The sequence below is a fragment of the Dermacentor albipictus genome, chromosome 10 (genome assembly GCF_038994185.2).
Source record: "Dermacentor albipictus isolate Rhodes 1998 colony chromosome 10, USDA_Dalb.pri_finalv2, whole genome shotgun sequence".
Lineage (NCBI taxonomy): Eukaryota > Metazoa > Arthropoda > Arachnida > Ixodida > Ixodidae > Dermacentor > Dermacentor albipictus.
In genome coordinates, this window is record NC_091830.1 from 48930769 (window position 1) to 48955639 (window position 24871).

At 47.1% G+C, this 24871-nt stretch overlaps 1 protein-coding gene across 3 annotated transcripts in view; it reads left to right on the plus strand.

Annotated features, from left to right (window-relative positions):
- inaE (inactivation no afterpotential E) overlaps positions 1 to 24871 on the plus strand; it is a 195928-nt gene that overhangs the window by 103881 nt on the left and 67176 nt on the right. For 2 of the 3 annotated variants that reach the window (XM_070527400.1, XM_070527399.1), the window contains exons 2-6: positions 1127 to 1335; positions 5077 to 5178; positions 6507 to 6678; positions 16820 to 16904; positions 20229 to 20363. In XM_070527400.1, coding sequence (XP_070383501.1) covers positions 1127 to 1335; positions 5077 to 5178; positions 6507 to 6678; positions 16820 to 16904; positions 20229 to 20363 — 703 coding nt within the window. The remainder of the gene's footprint in view (positions 1 to 1126; positions 1336 to 5076; positions 5179 to 6506; positions 6679 to 16819; positions 16905 to 20228; positions 20364 to 24871) is intronic. The other variant, XM_070527401.1, reaches the window with a different exon arrangement.

Consider the following 24871-nt stretch of genomic DNA (forward strand, 5'->3'; position numbering starts at 1 on the left):
TCTGCTCTGCATGATTCCTGGCAATGTGTGCATGGGGTATAAGTGTTCGCAATCGTAGCTTGTCCGGGTTGGTCCCATTTCTCCAGTATGTGTGATGTGTATGCAGCGTTGGCCATGACCTTATTCAAGAAAATCTCTTCCGTGCGAGTAAGCCCGCCCTTGTCGTCAAACACATGTACTGGTGTAGCTTCTAGTAGTCTCCGTTTACTGTGTGCTTTTATTTTAGTGCGAATGTAATGCATCAGTGCTCTGCTATGAGAGCCTTCGGCCAATATCTTTAGGTATGGATTTTGGTCCGCGGGGTTCGGCGAGTAAATGGAGTGTGGGGAGCTGTACGTGTAATCAAGCCCACCCGCTTGCGCGGCAACTGCGTGAGCGGCTACGTTTCCCACATCCGTGCCGGTGTGCCAAGATGTCCATAGGATTTCAACATTTGTCCCGTTGTCCTGTATTCTCTTTAGCTTTTTTTCTGGTATTGTTGGCCACAGCATCGTCTGTCGTTGGCACCGTTAATTCGGTCACCGCTTCGTACGAGTCAGTAAGGATCCTATCGCAATAAAATAACGAAAATGGAAATGAAAGTCGATGGACAGGCAACTCGCCGCAAGTGGAAGCCGAGCATTTATCTCCCGCGTTCCGCAAGCGATTCTCTACCGCTTAGGAAACGCAGCAGCTCTCTTCCTTTACACTTTCTTGGACAGGTGTGTATGTGTATAGCGTGTCTAGTCCAGGGAGTGTTATCCAGCGCCCCTTCAAGACCATATGGCGGTGGATGTGTATTTCAAACGCGGCCGTTGCTCATAGTGCCTGATGATCAGCAACTGACCAATAAACGCCCGTATGCTACTTATACACCTCATGATACCAAGGCTCCCAAATTCGAGGCCACCCGTTGCTCATAGTGCCTGATGATCAGCAACTGACCTATAAACGCCCGTATGCTACTTATACACCTCATGATACCAAGGCTCCCAAATTCGAGGCCACCCGCTATGCAACTAATAAGAATAAGTACTTAGGGGAACCTAGGGGGCTCGATTCCTTTTGTTATCTACAACCGCTGCAAAGCCAAACAGATATAGCAGTATTTTTTTTAATGCGCGCGCTCTTTTCTCGTCCCGTGCAGGCTGATAGTGCTGGCGGTGCTGCTGTCGGTCCTGGACTTCGGCGCGCTGGCGTGCGTCTCGGACCTGCAGGAACACATGCTGGGCTACTGCGTCATACTCAGCGGCTGCGTCGTGGTCGAGGCCTGCATCTCCTGGGTCTCCATGCGCGGAAGCATCCTGGACGCCGCGCCTCGGTCCTCCATGCAGTACCTGCTCTACGTGCGCCTCGGTGAGTGTATGCATGTACAGAGTTTTACTTGAGTCGAGTGCCCATCTGAAGTAGGCGTGGCATGACAGCTTCTTCTCTATTAAGCTTGATGTGTGGCGGCGGATATTCCCTCCTGTTCTTCTTGTAATGTTTCTAGAATGTTGTAGTATTTTCTTTGTATCATTTCATCTTGGTCTGAGGGTAGATGATGGTAGGGTTGCCCGATGTGCCTGTTCTACGATGGTGGCGTGAGTCGCTTGGCTTCCCACCAAGCATTTGTGTTCCGCGGTCCAGACAGTGTACGTTTCAGGGGTGTCTTTGTTCTTAATGATGTTGGGTGCGGTCTTGCTAATACTTCCTGCCACAACATGGTGACATGCTGCCTGCGAGTCTGTGACGTCCATGACCGGCACGTCCCATCGGCAGGTCTCTATAGGCATTGCTATGGCGACCTGTTCGGCTAGCTCAATGTCCCTAGTAACTACTACTCGTTCTGCTTATTGGTTACACAGGCAACACATTTCCCTGGCTTGTACTGAGCGAAAAAATGGCTTCTAAACCTACCTGTTATTGGCATAGTGAAGTATATTTAACGGACTCTTTGATTTAGCCATTCGGCATATGCCACTGAGGGTGTGTTGGTTCGTGGCCAATCCTTCGGAACGGGTACGTCTCACTTTGATGCAAGAGGTACATAATGGCTGAGTGCTTCCGGATACGTGTCGTACTTTTCTGTGCATACACCTGTCATCACTATTACCTCGTCAAAAAATCACACATCGCCTTCGTCCTTGTGTTGTCGCGGCGCGGTCACCTCACATCGCGCATCCTGGAGATTTGGCCTCAGTATTCTTGCATAACTTTTGACCGTTGTAGTGCTGAAACATAAGAAAAATGCACGACGACGAAGTTGTGAAATTTGTGGTGCGCGAACATAAACATTCCATGAGATCGAGATCTTGCTTAGCATGAGAAAGAGAGAGAGAGAGAGAGAAAGGCAAAGGAAAGACAGGGAGGTTAACCAGAGATTATCTCCGGTTGGCTACCCTGTACTGGGGGAGGGGAAAGGGGAAGCGATAGGTGAGAGGGAGAAGGATTAAAAAAAAACTGCACACACACGCACGTACACACAAACTGTTTCTGTGGGCACTGTCACGCAGCCCGCAAAGGCGTTCCTACTGTGATGCAGTGCACCGTACAATCCTGAGTCACACAGTGAAGTCACAATCTGGCAGAAAGTCCAGTGTCTTTTAAATACCGCAGCAGCGCCTTCATAGCCGATCGCGCTGATGTTCGCGTAGGCCAGTGTCCAAGGATCTGGTTTTCTGACAGTGGGCGCTTGTCCAGGTTGTCTAGGGTGGCTCAGAGGACTGCTCTTTGCGGGTTGAAACGAGGGCACTCACAAAGAAGGTGCATGAGAGTAAACAAAGTTGTAAGCATCGCCGTCAGTTGTAAAACCTTCGACTAACCACTGCACTAGAGCTCCGCTTCACATAGATTGCATCGTGTGTAGTTCAGTTGCATATTCCATGGCGATATCAGTTATATGGACACTCCAGGCGCATTTCCGCCGTCGCCGTCGCCGTGAGGTTCCGCATGAGTGAAAGCGTGTGAGGGTGAGCCGGCGAACGCGGCTCAATCTCGCATGCGTGAGCGAGCATGCGCGAGCGAGGAACACGGCCCGGATGCGTGCCTTCTCCTGTCGCGCGCGAGGCAGGGAGATCAGGCAAGGGAGGAGGGGCGTTCTTCTCTAAAACCCCTTAAACTTCGTAAAGTAGCGACACTCTCCTCCTCCGCCTTCACTCCTCGTTTCTCCTCTCTTTCACGCTCCCTCCTCGACCGTGCCGCCGCCTACATTGCTTGAGCGTAGCAACGGCGCCAACATGCGCTCCTCGCCACTCCGCAGACGCTCCTCGAGCAAAAATGGCGCTGATGCACGGCGCGAGGGCCCACGTGATGCTGTGAGGCCAATAGCGACGCGGCATCGGCCTCGGCCAGAGCGCGCGAGGAGCAGGCGGCATTCTTCAAAGCGTGGCAGTACTTTACGAAGTTTAAGGGGCTTTCTTCTTCTCCGGTGGCTGCTAGGCTGTTTCGATGTCCTCCTCGCCCGCCGCTCCGCACAGAGTGAAGACAACCGCGGCGTCTACTACGGCGTTGACCACGCGAATCGCGGGCGCCGTAGTAGACGGCTTTGGCGGACGCCGTAGGGACGTGTTGCCGGCGCTGGTGGGTCTTGAAAGCGGTCTGCGACGTGGCTAGTGTGCGCGCCCGCGCGGGCCTCATGTTCTAAGCGATCTGCGGTGTTTGCAGAGTGCGTGTAGTGCCGGTAGCTTCGTATATGCTGTGCTTTTCACGTTTCGTGCGCGCTGAAGTGCGATATAGATGGAGGTCAATTGCTTCGCGGCTGCTGCCGCGATTCCTACCTCCAGCGTTTTCGCAGACAGTTTTCACCGAAGTGATGAATAACCTTGCGAGACATGGCTCTGAAATGCTGTCTCGGGCTCCCGACCCTTTGTACAGGACCCCTTTACATGCGCTATAGTTACTGCTCAAACAAGGTGCAAAACAATTACGCGTGGCTCTGCTATCGCAAACACCAGAGACCAGCGGAGCTGGGGGAAGTTAAGGCTTCAGAAAAAAGCTGGGCAGTGCGATGTGTCTCTGTCGTCTTTCGCTGCCAGTCACGCTACCTTCAGCCGGTTTTCTTCTAGCTGGGCAGCGTCTATATGGACCAGTTAACATTGTAACATGGTGCAGTGTGGTGTGGTGGGCTGTGCCGTTGCGAACATGCACTACACCCATATTAAGGTTGTGGTTAGCATCATCTCCGACCAATCTACCTTGCTGGTTTCCATTTTATGCTTACATCTACTGTCGATTACAGGAGAGCCAGCAATCTTTTAAGATAGCGTATGTTACCAAGCCTGCCGCACACATTCGGCTTTATTTTGCTCCATGTGGATGGGCATTCCGTATTGTTTGGACTCACAATGCTTCAAAATATACAACCCCTTCCAGATGCGTAATGTAGAATACCATGCATTCGCCAGACACCGCGAAAAAAACACGTACTCTGCATGCGTCCAAGTTTCGACCCATTCATGAAACATCGTTTATAAGATCTTACTCGACCTGACGAAATATTACCATTGTGCTTGCGAATGGGCGTTTGCTCTCACAAAAGACATATTCATTCTTAATTTTCACAAGTGCGGATTGGGACACAGAAGGAAGCGTAAAGCACCTGTTCTGTCTGCGCACCGTGGGAAGATCAGCGGCTTGCCCTTGGGACTACTGTAACGAAATTAGGCGGCAGACCTTTTACAGAGCCATAAGTTCCTGGCTGCGTTCACTCGTAAGTCGGAGTCGCCGACAAAGACAGAAAAGCGCTACAGCGTTTCTTGAGAATCGCGGCTGCCACAAAGATGCCGCAATTATTAATGCTTAGCTGGTTGAAGAGCGACTGCGTTAATAGGCACATGTTTTATTCAACATGACGAACCAGTGCAACTCTTCAAATGAAGAAGCGCGACTGTAAGTAGAAAAATATTCGATTACAATACGATAAGAGTTTAGTTTCTCCTTAATGGAATTTTGGAAGTGCGTGACGTTTAGTGCTTCACCTTATGAGCGGTCCTCTTCGACAACGCGGAATGTATGTGGCCGTCTCATACTTAGCCTCTTGTGCTTATTTTCAAGCAAATGTGTTGTATTGTCAACCTATGCATGTCGCTTTCAACAAAAAGGCTTCGCAAATCGCAGGAATACTCTTGGTGGAGGTGTCCTGGCTTGTGGTGGGAGTCATATGGGTGAGCAAGCACTATGACAGCTGTCCGATGGGTGTCGCCAAGGACGCAATTCTAGGTACGTACCGTTCACTGCTGCTGTGAGAATAAAGTTTCAGTGACACATGGCATCGTACACCGAGCGAAGCAGAGCATTCGTCATTTCATGCGGGCTTGTTAGCCTGGCTTGCTACCTGTGCCGATCCTCGAGACTTTTTACTCAAAGTTGTGGATGGGCCAATCCTGATGCCAATGCTGATATCATACAGATCAACTTTTGGCCTGCGGCAATATAGGACCGGGGTGTCCGGGGTGACCCTCGACCCTAAATCGTCGCAGGTCAAGAGCTAACGGGCCTTCCACCGGACGGAGGAACTGTCGAGGTGAAAGCGACGGAGTGGGGAAGAAGGGAGCAGTGGATGCAAGCATTGCTAAATCATCACTGCCCGCTTGCCTGTATATTTGAAATCAATCAGTGCATTCTACCATTAGTAATACAAATTACGTAGCCGAAAGTTGGAAGGAAACTAAGAAGCTTGATAACAAGCTATGATGGGGATCGCGCGATGGGCAACGGAACAAAAAAAATGATAGGCGTAACATGAACAAAGAGGAAGACTGCGGCATAGATCAGATGGGAAACTGGGCTAGACGATATTCTGTAAGCGATTACGAGCAAGAAAGGCGAAGCCGTGCCATGTACAACGTCTCTTGGGTCCAGTCAAGCTGCTTATGGCAGCTTTTAGCCCAGGAGGACGTTTCTACTGTGTACTAGAAGAATGAATCAAGTTTAAGTTGAAGTTGAGTTCGACAGGTGATGTAATGCCCTTAAAAGATTAACCGGTGGTCAGCTAGGATCGGGGCCAACGGGAAGGGAGGCGCAATCGAGGCCGACGCAGGATTGTGCAGTGTGATGAGATTTGGAAATTTGCAGGCATAGCACTGAGTCAGCGGACGCGAGACAGGTGTATGATCGGAGATGACTGTTGGAGCACTTCGTGGTCAGCGGAATAAAATAAGCTGATCATGATGGTGTACCGATTCTAGCAGCTGGCACCCGATCGTCTTTTCGAGAATATAGTCTTCGTCCGAGGGCATGCTCACATAGTCGTGCAGTCTCGTTATACGCAGTTGTTTCGAAATGATTTATGTTACATCCCTGCTCGGCCACTGTCGGTGGTGTTCTTCCATTGTAAAAAATAAAAAAAATATTAAAAAAGGCTTACCAGCGGACAAAAGACTGGCAGATGGGACGCGTCGTAAGCATCGTCTTCCAACTCACAAAAAAATTACTTGAAGTCGAGCGTTAGTTGCGCATCTCTTCTGTAAGTCTTCCGTCGGCTGTTGTTCCGTATACTTGCGACGAATGAGCAATCGTCCCTGTCATTCCGCCGTGTCTTTTGGCAGGCATCATCGTGTGCAACTGGTGCGTCCTGCTGAGCGTCCTGGTGACGGTGTGGTGCACCTTCGACCGCGCCGGCCGCACCTGGGTGAAGATGAAGCGCTACCAGCGCAGCCTGCAGGACGGCAAGCTGCGCTACAAGAGGTCTGGAAACTCGCAGCGTAACTGGAGGCACCGGTATGGCACGCATGGCACACAACTTGCACCCACTCGCACGTGCATGCGTGGATTAAGCAACGACGTTGTAAAACACAGCGCCAACACCGTGGTTGCAGATATTAGGGAGCTTAAGGTTGTCCGAAACGGTAGTGCACGTTGACCGAGAACCGAGTTAGTAGAGACGTTTAGCTTGTACGCTAATCCGGTAAACGGGAGCGGTTTGGGCGGGTTACCGGATGGTCGGGGCGTAAACGTGAGCGGTGAAGCCGCCTGGTGTTGTAGAGCTCAACCAGACAAACGCATAGCTAAAACTGCAGTAACTCACCGTATCCTGCTTCGCCACTCGTGCAAATTTTTGGCAGCGGCGTAATTGTGAACACGATTACGCCACTGTCGAATATTTACCCCAGCAGCTAAGCAGAATACAGTAATTAGCTCTGTGGTTGTGTGGTTGAGCTTTGCGCCACCAGCTGGCGCCACCGATCGGGCCGCTCACCTTGACGCCCCCGCTAAACCGGAAAACCGCCCGCGCTTTCCCGGATACCGGACGCGCTAAACGTCCCTAGTGGCGACGTTGTCGTGAGCGGGCGCCTCGGTGGCGCCATCTTCCGATGCAGACTAACTGTTTTCTATTTAGCAGTTTGTGCACAGTATCGACGGCGACGTAATCGTGCGAATACCATCCGCTTCTTTTCTATTTTTCCCCTCACATGAAAACAACCGCGTAAGAAAAATATTTCTCAAACACTTTGGTTGTACAACGTGTCCCAAGGTGTCGCTATCAGCGTTACTATATTACTTCCCGCGACTCAAGTAACCAGGTGGTCAGTAAAAAGTAATAGTATGCGGACAAGCTAAAATTCTCTGCTTGAGAAACACCCCGCTTAGCTATGGCGTCATATGTCTATGCGCTTTTTCACTGTCTGCGAATAGCTCGCGCCATGTCTTACTACAGTAGGATTGCCAGCACAAAAGTAACCCATACATCCACACCTAACTTTATACGGTCGTCAGCACCGGATTCCAGGAGACGTGAGCTTAATGGATGTGCTTCATTGATGGAGTGCTTCCGCAGGATTCCTCGCGATTTCCGCCATTTTTTTCAGAATAACTTTGTCTTCTTTTTGTCAACACTATTCGGTTATGTTATGCCTTAATGCTTAATTTATGTGTTTCACATTTACTTGCATTTATTTTCAGTCAGAGGTGCCTAGCATAAGAAACACCGCACGCCATATGGTTCCGGATATGCGTGAAGTCGAGTAAATATGCGATGAAATGTGAATTGCATTTTTTGACAACTTAGTCACCGTAGCCTAAATATTTGTTTAGAGGGAAGCAAAACAGCCCGTGTTCCTTTTTTCTTCTTTCACGTCTTTTTTTTCATTGTTCATCTTTCTCTCATTCAACCCGAGATGGCATTATGAAGATTGCGACAGCCGAAGCTGCACCATGGCCTCAGAAGGGCCTCACGACTTACGTGCGTTAGTCAGACTTGTTTCCGTCGCATTGCCAGATAGTTGGGCGTGATCAGATATGACGATAGCAGGAAACGTTCGTAGTAAACAATTTCGTTACGCTCTTCGATTTATTTATTTATTTATACAATACTGCGGACAACAAGTCCAAGCAGGGTAAGCAAAATAGAAAGATGATATACACAGAAGAAGAAGACGAAACAAGTGTGTAACATGTTTTTCGCACAAATTGTTTGGTCGTAAGATAGACAATTCAGAAAAATTTTAGCTTGATTACAACACAACTATAGTTAACACACGCAATAACAAGATTATTTACACAAATGATATTGAGCTCACGGGCGCTGGGGGTATGCTTCAGTTACTTTATTCCAGTCATCTATTGTTTGTGGAAAGGAAGAGCACCGAAAGGTGTCAGTCCTTGCGAAAATATGTGTTAGAGAATGAGGGTAGTGGTGTCGAGTGGGTCTGCTCATGAAGGGGGATGCGTATTTTGCGGTGTCTAAAGCTATCCTATGATTAATTAAGTTTAAAAGAAACTCTAGTCGACTTTTCTAAGTGATTACATTATCTCTGAGCGATTGCATTTGAATGTTATATTGTTTTTTTTTCAAAATGACTTCCAATGCATGCAGAATTTATATAAGTTGCACGACGATCGTACACAGAGTGTATGGAGCGTATGTAAAAAAACACAGGTTTAACAGTCCGTTGGCACCCGTGATAACCTAAATTTCAGTAAAAGGAAAGTGTCAGACCGTGCGCATTGGCTAATTAATTCAAATGGGCTACGCGATTATGTGACTCTTCAATAGAGCTTGATCAGGCAGAACTCTAAATTACGCATTCAGTTTCGCCTACTTTCAGATTTAGGCAAAAAGACATTTATTGTTACCGAGATCACCGAGAAAGCGAGCATAGAAATTTTGACGTCCGGTCCGACAAATTGGTACCTGTAGAAAAACAGAACCCGTCATATGGCGGAGCAGCCAGAAGCCATGACGCCATTAAATTGCCGACAGGACCATGTGCGTGCGCTAGGACAAAGAAAACCTTACCGAGGAACACGCTAGTTGCCTTTAACCTTCCAGCAATGCCACGCAAAGGAAGATTTGAATATGGGCTCCAGATATTATGTTGTGGACAATGCAACACACTGTGTATTTACTTACTTATTGTGCTAATCACTGTCGTCACGTCAGCGGTGTCCTCGGTCAATAACACTATTGTATTTTTGTCGCGTACAGGTCTCTACTGAAACTTTCTTCAACGTCCATTTGGGCAGACAGTAAGAAATGTCCTTCGGGACGACCGAGCAAGGCAGCCCGTCCCTTTCGTGATTAAATCATAAAAGCTTCGGCGACTTTGTGCGCGGGATTGGCAATGACATTTCAGATGTCAAACTGCCAGGACGATGATGTCGCGGGGAACAGAAAGTTCAGCGAAAATTCCGCGACATTCTGTTTCTCTAATTCTTCGAATCACTAGTTGGCGTACGTTGACATGTGAAGTGGAAAAAAGAATATGTCGGAGGAACGTAGTCGGGGGGATTTCGTATTCCCTTGTCGCAATCGCAGGCAGTAAATTGATTATCAACTACGTGTGCTTCGATAAATAGAAAAAAACAAGCATATTTTTTTTTCACTCAAAAGTAAAGTGCGGGCGTTAGCGGTTATTCCTGTCTTCGTAGCTAGCCTGTTTCCTGTGTAACGTTCGAATAATATAAGCTGCCCAAGAGAAATCGCAAAGTTGAAACGAAGCAGACTGCGGCAACTGATGTCGTCTGAGGTGCAGTTTGGATTTTCTTTGCAAAGCGTCAGAATTTTGAGGTTTGCGGACATTGCGGTTTTTGGTACCTTGAGCTGTAAGTCAAGTTGTTCGTAGCGTGACTTTTCATTTGCATAATTTCCGCCTAGCGAATGCTATTTCCTCTCATAGTCCTTGGCGTTGCTTCATCAGCAAAGGAAAACAGTTCTTCTTTAATGTCGCTGGTTCAGTCCTTCATAACTTTCTCTATTATTTGTCTGCTTAAGATATGCATATAGTGTTTGTTTAATTTGATTTGATTTGTGCATTTGTAGATTTTCATGTGAACTCTACATGCAATGAGTGTTTGCTTAGGTTTGCTTCAATAATTTAATTTTCGTGTGGGAGTATATACTACTCGTTTTAACACGCGCTGCTAAACTTCCTCGCTTAATGTGTGTGCATATCGGACACCTCTCTAGACAACTTTTTTTGTTTTTTTTGCACTTATATTTCTAGTAGACATAGCATGTTTTCTTTGTGTTTGTCTCTTTAATTGGCGTAGCATGTTATATCGAGAAGGGGTTGCGTCAATGTCTTAACTCTGTCTTGGGATAGCGGTATTTAAACTTTTCCGTTTGGGTAATGTTTATAAACAAGTGAACAAATAGTGCTCTCAAATTGGTATTTTCAATGCCAAAGGGAACGAGTGTATTGTGGATACGTGCATCATTGCCTAATTTATATACCGTGTCCAGGTGATGCAGCAATTGGTAAATAATAATAATAATAATAATAATAATAATAATAATAATAATAATAATAATAATAATAATAATAACTATTATTTTTATTATTATTATTATTATTATTATTATTATTATTATTATTATTATTATTATTATTATTATTATTATTATTATTATTATTATTATTATTATTATTATTATTATTATTATTATGTATTTGTTATATTGAGCAGCAAACAAGAACGGGCCTGACAAAGCGACGCGGCTCGCGGAGCAGTTCACAGCTGACGAAATCACCGTTGAGGAACACGCTTATACAGCAGCATAAACAGAAAAAGAATAACGAAAATGACGAAAGAAATTGCAAGATCAGATATGTTACACATATTTCCTGTTACACAGAAAGTCAAATAAGCCGCACTAGAACACAACTAAGAAATAACTCAAAGAGGGACTGATGCAATTTGCATCAGTCCCTCTCGATATTCAGCATTATCGCGACTGTAAAACGTAAGTAGTTTCTGCGGCACTTCGTTAGAGACAGCAGGCGCGTAGCGTTTTCTTAGCTGTTTCCTAAACTTGGGTTTTCTGTGTGTCTTTGCACGCTTACAGAGAAGCTGCCACGCGCACTCCCGCACACTAGCCGCACACTGACCGCACACTGACCGCACACTGGCCGCACACTGACCGCACACTAGCCGCACACTAGCCGCACACTGACCGCACACTGTTCGCACACTTTTCGCACATTGCAGCACCCTGCGGCACGCAGCACCCTGCGGCACGCAGCACACGCGCCGTCGGTGCTGTGCTGCACAAACTTCGAAATTTTTGCATACTGTTGTTTTGACCAGGGGTGTGCGAGTACCGACCTTCGAAGCCAGATAGAGTATGGATTGAGTAACAATGGCTCTGAAACAAACGAGAGCCGAACAGTCATCGAATAACTTTTGCGTGTGGTTTCAGAGTACGATGCCCGATGAATAGGTTCCCACTACAATTACTAGACGGAACTTTGGCGCCGAGATCGCATTTCTGCGTTCTACAATGGGAGCGATGGTTAGTTCACGGATTTGTCTGATCTTCGGGCTTGTGGCTTCGACCGTTCACTCGACTTTATTTATTATGCTTTACCTGCCTGTACTGGCCTAAATCTTTATGCAGTCCTATTTCTTTTTTTTTCAAATTAGAAGGAAATATGAATCTGCGCACATGCATAATCGCTGCGAACCGTTGCATTTAAAACGCAATATTTTGTGGCAGATGATCACTTTTCAAATCGACAAAGCCACATGAAGGTAGAAGCCCGAAACATCGGCGAACCCACGCATTAACCATTATTTTTATGCTGGCTCATTGAGCTCCCATAGACACTAGGGTCACAGTTTCCTCTAGTGACTTTTGTAGGAAGCTCTCAGGCCTGAAACTTTCGAATTGTTTTATAATTACGCTGCCTTACTCTCTACTTCTGGTACGCTGATTCCTTACGTTACCGCGAAATAACTGTTGTTTATTTTGAAATCTACCTTTTACTTATCCCCATGTCAGTAAGAAATAATAAATTATCTTCAAAATTTTCAGCGTCACACATTGGATTCAAAGATCGAAAAAAATATGGAAGCTATTCGAGTAGATGAACGAACCAAATAACATCATGTTCTCTTTGCTATATGTTAACTTCGACTGTTCGCACATCCCTAGCTTGTGTAATGAGAATTCACGAGAAGATTGCTGAAGGATTGCTTTTGCACTGAAATCACTAGTGTCACCTTGCGATATTGTTGACGTGTTTCTTCTTATCTGGTTGTTTTCGCATTTTCTGTTTCATTTGCGTCAAATGCTTGTTTGGCAAAACATGCGCATTATTGATTCAATGTCGAACCCTCCTCCCCCCCACCGCAGAATTTTTCCTATGGCGGGATAGAAACGTAATAATTATACAGTATTAAGAAGAAAGTTTACCACGGGAGCTCCTGCAAATACAGGGAACACAAACATTATTTTCCTCCGCATTCAGTGCACCAGATTTGACGCGCTTTGTTGTGAAAAAATGTTAACATTGTCCTATTGTCAGGAAGAAATTTCTTATGTACGCCTTAATTTATCTTAAAAATATTACTGGAAATTGGACAACAAAGGATTACTGTATCATGAAGTTTACATTTCTGTGACTCAGCAATGAATAACAATCGCACGGTTCTGTGAACTGCATGTGTTTAGACATCTAAAACGGACAAAGTGATAGACTATACGCCGCTCTCAAATGTAACACCCATTCATGAATATGTGTTTGGCAAAGCTAATCGTAAACAATGTAACACTTTCACGTAAGTTCTCCACTAATCATCATCTTTTCCGTTTCGGACGCTCTAACAGAGGGAGCTTGCACTACGACGATATATTATCTTGCGCAGGATTTCCCTAGCTGTAACCATTGTGCTGCGAAGTTGTTTGAAATTTACAAATTCTTGTAGATTTCGCATAAGAACATCTGGAACAATCTTAAATTCTGTTTTATATAATGATTTATTTACCTTTGTGCCTGGAACGCAAAAATTGTATTAAATTGTTGCTGTGTTTGACTGATGAGATTGCTTATGCTTTTCACAAGTATCTGAATAATGAACTAGGAGTTCGCGCCGACCTAGAACTTCCTCTTAAATATGGCTTCCTTCTAACTGCCCATAGGCTTCGCTTCCAAAGCTGTCCTATATTATTTTTTTTCTGGTGCACTGGTTCAGTTTTGCAACTTGCCGCGGCTTTACTTCAGTTAACGGTTAATATTTCAGTGCAACGCATATTCTTGCTTAGTATTCAGCGCATCGCCATTTAACACGTATCGTGCGCCAGATTTGCCAGCTGGAACACCTGCCACAGGTGAATTGTGCGGCCCGGTGGCCTCATTGTCAACCTAGTCTCAGTACAACCGGCGACTGCCGCACCGGCGCACGGAAGTAATACGAAGCACACGGCCGTCGAGTATCTGGTTTCGCGTAAAGGTACGCCCTGTACCTACAGCGCGAATATCCCTAGTAGTTCCTTCGCTATGCTCGATGGCAAGCTCGTAGCACGTGAAAATAACCATAATACCGGCTAACGGAGGCCTCCAGAGAGCACCTGAGGTTGTACCAAGAAAAAAAAACAGAAAATGTAAGATCTGCAGCGCGCCAAAGCGGCAGCGAGGGGCTTAAGAGGACTTAAGAGGGAAAAAAACGAAATCAGGAAAGAAACAACTTATGATAACTCAAAGGGAAGCTCATTACTTTTCGAAGCTGGAACCAGGGGGGGGGGGGGGGGAGGGGGCGTGGATCGGACGCCGCCGAGGTTCGAGCGTACCGCGGGATGTGTTACCATACTAGATCGGCTGTCGGCAATAACGGACAGCTGATCTTTATACACCCGAAGCACACCTAGGCCCTTGTTGGATTGACCCCCTTCCCACTCCCAATCCACGGACCAGTCCACGTTCCAGCTCCAGCGTCACCATTACCCCTTTGGCGTACAGCAGACGCCGTGAAACTAAATGATGACACATTGTTTACACTTAATACTTGCGCGAATGACAATGGCTGCGCCCTCTAGTGCGGCCCTCTAGGGAAAGACTGATCCCCATGCTGATCGCTAAGGCACGCATACTGGCGCCTCTGTGCTTCCCGTCTATACCGCGCTGCGGCGCTGCAGTCGACGGCTGTGCTAGGACCTAGGAAGCTTACCAGCAAGTATGCGGCCTCTAGGGAGAGCAACACAGCAACGAAGAACGTCAAGCGAAAAGTCAGAGACGCTGACATAATCTCATGGGTTGGTGGCAGTGGAAAAGAAACCTGCCATGAGTAACTATTTAATAGGAAAAAAACTACTATATCAGGAAAGAAACAATTTATGATAACTCAAAGGGAAGCTAATTACTTTTCGAAGCGAGATCAGGATGCCTTAGAACACGCACCTATAAAGCGAGATATAAGAACGAAGAAGAAACGTGCTTGCTGCGGTAAAGCTAGGGAAACGACGGAGCATGTTTTATTAGAATGCGAAGACGTCCACCCAGCGGTCGATTTATGCACCACTAGCCTCCTTGAAGCCCTTGGGTTCAGCGGGAGCAGTGGTAAAGCAAACATGTCCGTAATAGGCATTAGTAAGAGGCGATTCGAGGATTAGTGGATGAAAAGTGGGTAAGCGACAAACAACGGAGGCGTACAGAAACAAAGTTCGCAAGAGGGTTCAGAAATTTTGATTATGGGAATTCATCGTGGTTCTTTTTTTTCTTTTTGCTTTCTTAACCTAGGATCTCGTACACTAGGCAGTATAATACTAGCAAGAGCTTGGCGGCACAACCCACCGCCCCATTCCAAAGGGGACGCTCATAACAGCCATCCGCATCCATCCGTAGTCGGAGCAGCTTGACAAATAGGCAGCCCGGTAGCATAAGAAGACTCGCACTAAAACTCTCTATTAACGCAACGCGCGCGGAGCGATAAATCTCGGCGACCAAACTTCTTGCGTCCCGTGCACAGAGTTGCAACATGTGAAACTGAACAGGTAGGACCACACTAACGCTAATCATTTCAACGCAATTACGGTACGGCCGCCACGTCGCAGAACATGTGGTGTCGGCGTCTGGCGTCGGACGTCCTCTGAGCGAAAGCTATCGTATATATTCTACACGGCACTTATGTCGCTAAAGTTACTCATACCTTGTCTTACGTAGTTTACAAAGTTATGCCTCGTAAATTTGTGAACGACAGCCCACAAACAAATGTCGCGAAACAAAACACCGACAGCGCACGCCTTTTAAGTGCATAATCTTGTCAGAGTGAAATATTAAAAGTGCGAAACAATAACAGTAAGTCGACCCACGCAAGAGGCAGCGTTTCTACCAGAAAGCTAAGCTCGCCTTTGTGCATAGTGTTAGTCGCCAGCGTTTCTCGGTAAACATTACGGTTACATAAGCTGAAGTTGCCGGGAAGCGTGAGAAGCAGTCGGCGATCTTTGAATGCTATCGCATTCCACTTTTAAAGGCGAAGCTTAAGCATCCTCCAAATTATTTTTATTTACCGCTTTACGGGCACAAATGAGCGTTTGCAAATGAGCAAATGAGCTGCCACGAGGGAAGAGCAGCAATGATGAGACTTAACATTATTTCGCTTTGAGACGCTGTTGCGCATCTCTAAGCGTCAATGAGCGTTTCAGTCACGTGAAGAGAGAGAGAAACGTTTATTAGACGAAACAGTGTCCCGAGCGAGGCCGTGAAAACCAAGAATATTGGTAATGGTGAGGAGTAGTCACGAGCAAACAATCCTGCCACCGATTTTCAAGACAAACAAACCTTTCCGAATTTCCATTTCATTTCTCCAAGTTTAGCTATCACTAGCTTCGCCAGCCATTATCTCTCTTGGGGCCTCTTCACCCGCGCTCAGACAGATGGACGTTTTTTTTATTGCAAATTACAACTTCATTGGAAACACCAAAACGACTACGTTACTGAAATATCAAGGTTATCTACGTGTAGCTTATTTCGAGAGCTTATTTTAGACGCGTTCGCGTGTTTCAATGGTCTCAGAGCTATAGCTGTCACGAGCGTTAGACGCCTGTGCCTGTGGCCTAATAGAGCATCAGCCTGTTTTGCCTTGGGTGTCTGTTTGATATTGCACCATCGGACAGCTGTTACTCCCGTTGAGCATGCTCAACAAGAACACAACCGACCGACCGACCCACGTGCAAGCCACCGAGAGGAAAGTTTCGCTTTAATAATGATTAGTGGACAATTCCGAGCTACAATCAAGTTTCGCAATTTTGTTGTGGTCGCTATGAGCAAGGTTAGGCTAAAGAGAATGTGTAGAATAAAACATTATTCCTGGTTCCATTGCGTGTTTTATGTCTACTTCAAAACTAAAGCAAATATGCAACCGAAGATACTTGTCTCGCCAGAGAAACAATGGCAGTTGTTTAGGAAAATAACATCTGACGCGTTTCTCTTCGAAGCAGTCGTTCTAATGACCGTATTTGACAGGATTAGTTGGTCTGACCCGAGTTACTTGTTCAGGGCTCTGTAACGGCTAAACGCTCAGACAGACAACAAACAAAGATTGCTAGTTGCCTCTGTATCGGGCACTGTATAAGTGATGTTGGGCTTGAAAGGAACTGCTCTTCGATTTTTAGCTTTGTACTCGCTTTTGTGGCCTTCTACAGGAAAGCTGTCCGGGAGTACCAAGATAGTTGGAACAAGCGGTGCCGTCTGCTCTTCTGCTGCATGGGGACCAATGATCGCAATCGAGTAAGTAGCGCTTTGGTCTTCGTGTAGAAGGAAGTATGTTCTTGGTGAATTCCATTTTCTTTTAATGTGATACACCTCATTAGTCCGCCTATAAAGCTATAGCATTATAGGTGGTCTTCATCCGCTTTGGAGGTAACCAGTGTCCAACAGAGAATGTGGGCCGATCTCGTCGAAGGCACTGGAGTTTGGAAATGTGGGCCCATCCCCAAGGTTGTGCTCTCTATCACATTGTCTCAGGGAGCTAGCTGTCACGAGTTAAGGATGCGCGAAAACTGGTACGTGCCACACGCGCCAGACGCGAGAGAAGCACGAGAGGCACCCAAATGGGGCAACTAGGCTAAAAAAAAATGTATCGCCCTAGAATCCCGCGAGAACTATTTTGCGTTTCTCCGGCGTTCTTCAAGGACCGACTTCGGCGTCGAAATCTCATTTGCCATGTCACCCTGAAACACTCCAACCAGGCCTTGCCTGTTCGAGGCGAGAAAAAAGAAGTGCAACTGACAGTAGTCCGGAAGAGAACACCGTCAGCTGTACTCATCACGTGACCAGCTTCCCACGCTTCAGACACCTTTTCCCACTTTGACACCCCTAGTGCGAACACATTGCAAGAGCGGGCGACAATTCGTTACGGTGACGTGACAAGAAAAGTGAAAGCAGAGAATTCTCAAAAGCTAGAAAGAGAAATTAACATTCGAGAAAAACCCAATATCGCGCACTAACAAGTTTTTGAAGTCCAGGAAGGAAACAGCCACGGGGATCAACAGGCTTTTAGACTCAGTCAGCAGACGCAGCTGCGACCACAGAAAAACGGTGCAAAATACCCTGGTCTCGGTCCAACTTCGTAAAATCACAAAGCATTGTGTTCAGCTCCGGAGCCGATGCCTGGACCTTTCTATTATTTTCCTAAACAACTACCATTGTTTCTCTGGTGAGACAAGTATCTTCAGCTATATGTTTGCTTTAGTATTGTAGTAGGCATAAAACACGCACTGGAACCAGCAATAATGTTTTAAACTACATATTCTTTTTAACCTCACGTTGCTCATAGCGACCACAACAAAATTAAGAAACTTGATTGTAGCTTGTAATTGTTCACTAATCGTTATTAAAGCGAAACTTTCCTTTCGGTGGCTTGCACGTGGGTCGGGCGGTCGGTCGGTTGCCTTCTTGTTGATCATGTTCAACGGGAGTAACAGCTGTCCGATGGTGCAATATCAAACAGGAACCCAAGGCAAAATAGCCTGATGCTCTATTAGGCCATAGGCACAGGCCAACGTTACTAGACAAGCTAGTCTAGTAACGTTGGGCACAGGCGTCTAACTAGCGCGTGACAGCTACAGCTCTGAGACCATTGAAACACGCGAACGCGTCTAAAATAAGTTCTCGAAATAATCTACCCGTAGACAACCTTGAAAATTCAATAACCTAGTCGTTTTGGTGTTTCCAATGCAGTTGTAATTTGCAATAAGAACGTCCATCTGTCTGATTGCGGGTGAAGACGTCCCAAGGGAGATTATGGCTGGCGAAGTTAGTGATAGCCAAACTTGGTGAAATGAAATGGAAATTCGGAAAGGTTTGTTTGTCTTGAAAATCGGTGGCAGGATTGTTTGCTCGTGACTACTCCTCACCTTTACCAATATTCTTGGTTTTCACGTGACTGAAACGCTCATTGACGCTTAGAAACGCGCAGCAGCGTCTCAAAGCGCATTAATCTTAAGTCTCATCATTGCTGCTCTTCCTTCGTGGCAGCTCATTTGCTCATTTGCAAACGCTCATTTGCGTCCGTAAAGCGAGAAATAAAAATAATTTGGAGGACGCTTAAGCTTCGCCTTTAAGAGTGGAACGCGATAGCATTCAAAGATCGCCGACTGCTTCTCACGCTTCCCGGCAACTTCAGCTTATGTAACCGTAATGTTTACCGAGAAACGCTGGCGGCGAATGCTATGCACGAAGACGTTTTCTGGTAGAAACGCGGCCTCTTGCGTGGGTCGAATTACTGTTATTGTTTCACACTTCTAATATTTCAGTCTCAGAAGATTATGCATTTAAAAGGCGTGCGCTGTCGGTGCTTTGTTTCGCCACATTTCTTTGTGGGCTGTCATTCACAAAATTACGAGGGATAACTTTGTAAACTACGTAAGAAAAGGCATGAGTAACGTTAGCGACATAAGTGCCGTGTCGAATATATACGATAGTTTTCGCTCAGAGGACGTACAACGCCAGACGCCTACACCAGATGTTCTGCGACATGGCGGCCGTACCGTTATTGCGTTGAAATGTTTAGCGTTAGTGTGGTCCTACATGTTCAGTTTCATATGCTGCAACTCTGTAGACGGACCCGCCGTGGTTGCTCAGTGGCTATGGTGTTAGGCTGCTGAGCACGAGGTCGCGGGATCGAATCCCGGCCACGGCGGCCGCATTTCGATGGGGGCGAAATGCGAAAACACCCGTGTACTTATATTTAGGTGCACGTTAAAGAACCCCAGGTGGTCAAGATTTCCGGAGTCCCCCACTACGGCGTGCCTCATAATCAGAAAGTGGTTTTGGCACGTAAAACCCCATATATTATTATTATTGTTCTGTAGACGGGAGGCAAGAAGTTTGGTCGCCGAGATTCATCGCTCCGTGCGGTAGTAGAGAGTTTTAGTGAAAAGCGTATAGCGGCAAACGCAAGTTGTTGGCGTAGCGCGCACTGGAGCATGCGCATTCGCTTTACATGAACGGTACTGGGATGCGCGCGCCATTTTCGGGATTCAACGTTCCACAAACAACTAGAAGCGAAACCGCGCTATAAGCTGCCCTGCGAAATCCCACAGTGAACAGTCACGGCTCCGGAAGGACGCCCTGGCCCACACACACAAAAAAAGAAGGCTTTGCCCAATTCGAAAATTGAGTTGACTCACTTTCAAAAGCGGCCTGGCCCACCTCCGAAATTTGGGTGGCCCACCCTCAAAAATAACTTTGCCCTATTCGAGCACGTGACCAAGTGAGAAGTATCGCGCGGAAGAGCCAGAGTGCTTTCGCATTCAATGCAAGTAAAGAGACTTAAGTACATCTGTTACTTTCTTTCATTTTTCTTTTTCAGTACGCTTCTTACTTTAGTATGTAACCTACGTCCTTGCTATTCTGCCTGCATAACGTCTGTTTAATAGCGTACATATGAATTATCTGTGTGATGACAGATATATGACGCGCAAGATGCTTCAGATAAGATGACGCAAATGAGAGCGAGCTATAAGTGTTACGGGCTCACGGAACATTTAAGCCTGGTCGTTCGCCATTTTTTTCCTCCCGATCTTCCTCTCTCTGCTGCTGCTGCTGCAGAATTCGTTCGCGGAGATCGCCAAGCTGCTGTCCGACTTCTTCCGCGACCTGGACGTCGTCCCTTCGGACGTGGTGGCCGGACTGGTGCTGCTGCGCAAGTTCCAACGACAGGAGCGCCTTATCATAGCGAACCAGGTGAGTGAGGGGAAGGGTAAAGAGGGAGTCAAGGATCGAAGCAGAGCAATGCGCAGCACAGAGAGCAGGACGAAACAACGCGAGCGACAACTTCCAACTAACATTAAAGAGAAGGAAAGAAAGAAAGTGAAAGAAAGGCTTGATGCACGGTGGGCGTTACCTTTGTGCCCAGCCAACACCACCTAGATAACACAGAAGGCCTGTTCACGACGCTCCATGATGTCATGCTACTTGGCCCGAAATTTCCATTGCCAAGGCTGGCGTGACGAAAGTGGCGACGGCAAAGTCATTGTTGCTTACTCGGGAGCATCCCCATTAGATTCTATGGCAGTCGGGCCAGGTAGCATGACGTCATGGGTAGGAGTGAACAGGCCTTGTGCTATCTAGTTGTCGTTGGCCCAGCGCGGTAACGGTGGTAGCCGGGGCGTTCCGCAGCCCGCCAGCGAAGTGTAAAGCCAAAACCACACGTACGCTTGCGGACGCGCTTAAACTCGCGTCTACGCGCCTCGTGAGGAATGGTGGTTTTCATTCACAAAAGCGCGCCTCCATGCGCGCGACAGCACGCGTTCACTGGTATTGCTCGTAGACGACTTGCAAGACGCCGTTTCGTACTTGGTTATTGACAGTGTTTCAAGATGTTTCGATATCTACAAACGCAATTGTTATATTTTTAGAGCTGTTAGATCAGCTCAAAAAGAAAAGATTAGCCACGTTCCTGCATGATATAGCTCTGCTTCATCGAGAGTTGAATATACCGCGCCGTAGCTGCGTAGCCAGGCGCGCCGACGCGAGGCAGCCCAAGCGCGCGATAACAGAGAGCAGCTGTTCACGGAGAGCGCGCCGCGTTTCGACGCGTACGAGCCGTGTCGCACTGTCTGCGCATGCGTGGGAGTGCGGACGCGAGCTTGCGCGCGTCCGCAAGTGTACGTGTGGTGTGGGCTTAACTAAAACCTCTTAAACTTCGTAAAGTAGCGACACCCTCCTACTCCGCCTTCACTCCTCCTCGTTTCTCCTCTCTTTCACGCTCCCTCCTCGACCGTGGCGCCGCCTACACCGCTCGAGCGTAGCAACGGCGCCAACACGCGCTCCTTGCCACTCCGTAGACGCTTCTCAAACGAAAATGGCGCTGAAGCACAGCGTGAGGGCACGCACGATGCTATTAGGCCAATAGCGACGCGGCGCCGGCCAGTTCGCGCGAGGAGGAGGTGGCGGCATTCTTCAAAGCATGGCGCTACTTTCGAAGTTTAAGGGGTTTTAGGCTTAGCGGTAGTGGCTGCGCCCGAGATTAGATGCGTCGGCCGCGCGTTCCCAGATACTTATCTTGAGCACAGTGGCTACCGTTAGACATCCCTGGCTGCCTCCAGAGTGGCCCGGCGGTCGCCGTTCCCGCGCTCTACACAAGGGTCACGCCGACTGTATGCATGAGTGGCTGTTTGACAAAGCCCACGGTTTCCTTATATAGTATGTTGTGGGCTGCAAGTAGGCGCTCGGTTTCTTTCGTCATGCTCTCTCTTTGCTATGTACTACTCGGTTTTGTGTATTGAGCTTCTTTACAAACTTTGGGGATTTTTGGGTGTTCCTGAAAACAGCTTGGGCATGCTATTTCTAAATGTTCCTAATAATTTTCAAACGTAGCTGCTGTCGTCGTGTTGAATATGATGAAGGCGGACACTTTTATGCATATTTGCGTGCCTCTGAATGAAAAAAAGGTTACGCGGCCACCTAGTCATTTTAAGGTTCAGGCACGCAAATAAGACAAGCCAGGCCTGAGAAACAATTCACTTCTACGTAGAAGTAGGCGTAAGCGAACGTGACAAAAATATCGCTTTTAAAAGAATACATTAGTGCAGTTTGCTTCAAAGAAATAAATTCTTTTTGTTTGGTTGTTTAATATGACGCATGCGTTAGGTAAGGTCTGTTTTGGGGACTGAAGTGGAGGCGTTAACGGAGGCGCCAGTCGACTCACTGCGTCTGCCTAAAAATAATGATGTCGTTTATGGTATTTCTGTTGACGGAGATTTTTTTTGCCTTCCATAAGGAGGGATTGGCTATGCTTCGCCACACGTCGCAATCTGTGCAAGATGCCCGATTACTGCACATATGTATTGTGGGGAAACATTTTAGAGAGCATCCGTCATTATAGAATTTAAAAGAATACAGCGCTCCGATGTTTAATGTTTGTGTCCAGAACGAAACATGCAATATTCTTTTTATGAACGATAATCAAAAATGATGAACCAAAGTACAAAGATAGGGTAGTTCACTACAACACCTTATCGGACTACAGAGACAGGGAGGCCAGCCGGAGCGGCAAATCTGATTTGCTACCTTACACTGAAAGACGGACGTAAAAAAGCTAGAAGTATAAGAATGTACACAAGAGAACGGAAGCCGTAGGGACCACGTTTAGGCCAATCCACGTACGAATAATCGTTCCCCCACTGGCCGAATCGCCGTACATGAAGCCCCCATAGACACTAGCGCCACATGTTCGCAATAATTTTTCTCTAAATGCTCCATAGTAACTAGATGTTGAAACACAGCAACGACATCCTGAACACGTGCCAATGCTTGACACTGTAAGCTCTCCAATGGGCCAAACTTCGACTGGAACTTACTGGCCATTGTGAAGGGGTGTACGGTAGCACGATTAAAACACGGGACAAAAGAAGACACACAGGGACACACAAAGGACGCACACAGGACACACAAAGGACACAGACCCCTTCAAGATGCATTATTAACAAGCCCGCATTGCAACCCTCGTGAACTTAATTCTGTTTGCCCCCGAAGCTTACACGGAGCAAAACATCATTGCTACACAGGATTCGGCCCGGCGTTGCTTTTACCCGTCGCTGCGCACCCCCTCATCGGCCAATCGAACAACCCTGATTGTGTACAGTGCCAGATGCCCGAAACACTGCAACACGTACTGTGCGACTGCCCAGCATATATGCTGGAGCGAAGGACGTTAGACAGTTTCCTAGCCAGCGTTGGCAGACAACTACTGTCGGAGGAAGCTATCCTCGGCCCATGGCCCGACACTGCAATTTCAGTGCGTGCAACAAAAGCATTGTTGAAGTTCCTGCAGGGCACCAAGCTCGACGAGCGGCTCTAGCGAGGCAACTGTCTCATGTACATAAGCACTCACCACTTCTCTTATCATCATCATCCATCCCAATACTTTCACTCCCCTTCCCTCTTCCCCAGTGCAGAGTAGCAGACTAGAGCGCTCTAGCTCAGGTCGACCTCTCAGTCTTTCCTATCAATAAATTCTATTCTGAACGTCTACTGGACAACACTGGAAAGGCTAGGTCGTCCGATCGAAACATACGTTGCTGTGAATTGTCTCAGAATGCGCGTTCTTCATCTTTCCCGTGCACCAGATCACCGCTTGGCGTGCTTACCCTCGCAGAGACCTCGTGCCACATTTGCTGAAGTTGCCGTCAGCCATCAAGTTTGCCTTTCATCAATATACACAACAGCAGCAAGGCCTTAATTTCCAGTGTGGTGTACCCAACAACCTCGTGTGTACCTGAATATTCTGGCTGCAACGAAGAAGGCCACTTACAAATAAAACACACACACACACACACACACACATGGAAACACATGACGTTGCTATTATTGGATAAACGTACTGCTATAGAATACACATCATACCTGTGGTTCAGTCTCATCCATCAGCTCTACAGGTACCACTGTCGTTCCGGCTATGCAAACTTCAATCAATTTCGAACTGCCACGCTTGACAACGTCAGCAGAGCTTGCGTTCCCGTCTGCTGCTGCAAAACACCTCCTGCAAGAGAAACCTCGAAAATGGGTCATATGCTGTGACAGAGTCTGCATTTTGCCCTATGTCACAGGACTTATGAGCGGCTGGTATATGAGATAAGAGAAGACCGCCATCAAGCTTTCAATAAAAAGCACAAAATTATGGCTTAGCGGCTGCCTGAACATACCTACATTGCTAGTAATGACCGCGCAGATGAAGTCGCCCTGTCAACCTATGCATTAGCCCGAACCGTTCTGATCCCCCTATTCAGAAGCGACACTGCAAGAAAGTATTTTGTCACCAATGCTATGACACACAAATATTGGTCTTTTCCCAACCGCCCTAAATGTCACCTACATACGCTTGACCCTTCCGTATAGCTGCAAGTGCCGCAACATGTTTCTCCAACTCTGAGGCGACATTGTTGTGCCGCCTCTGGCTTGGAGTAGCATTTACAAAGGCTTACTGTTTCCACATCGGAATGGGTTATACGCCCATGTGCGAATCTTGTGGGGCAACAGGAACTTTCAAACACATTCTGTGTCTTTGTCCCCGGTAAGACGTCGAGCGTGAACCTCTCCGGACTGCATTAAACGTGCAGGGCTGTGCGCCATTTTTGGACACGAAGATCCTTGGTCTATGGCCGTGCGCGTCGACGGCACAAAAAAGCCACTAAAGCGTTATTGAACCATCTCAAGTCGACCTACAGGTTTCCGCTCGCGTCCGCTTGTAA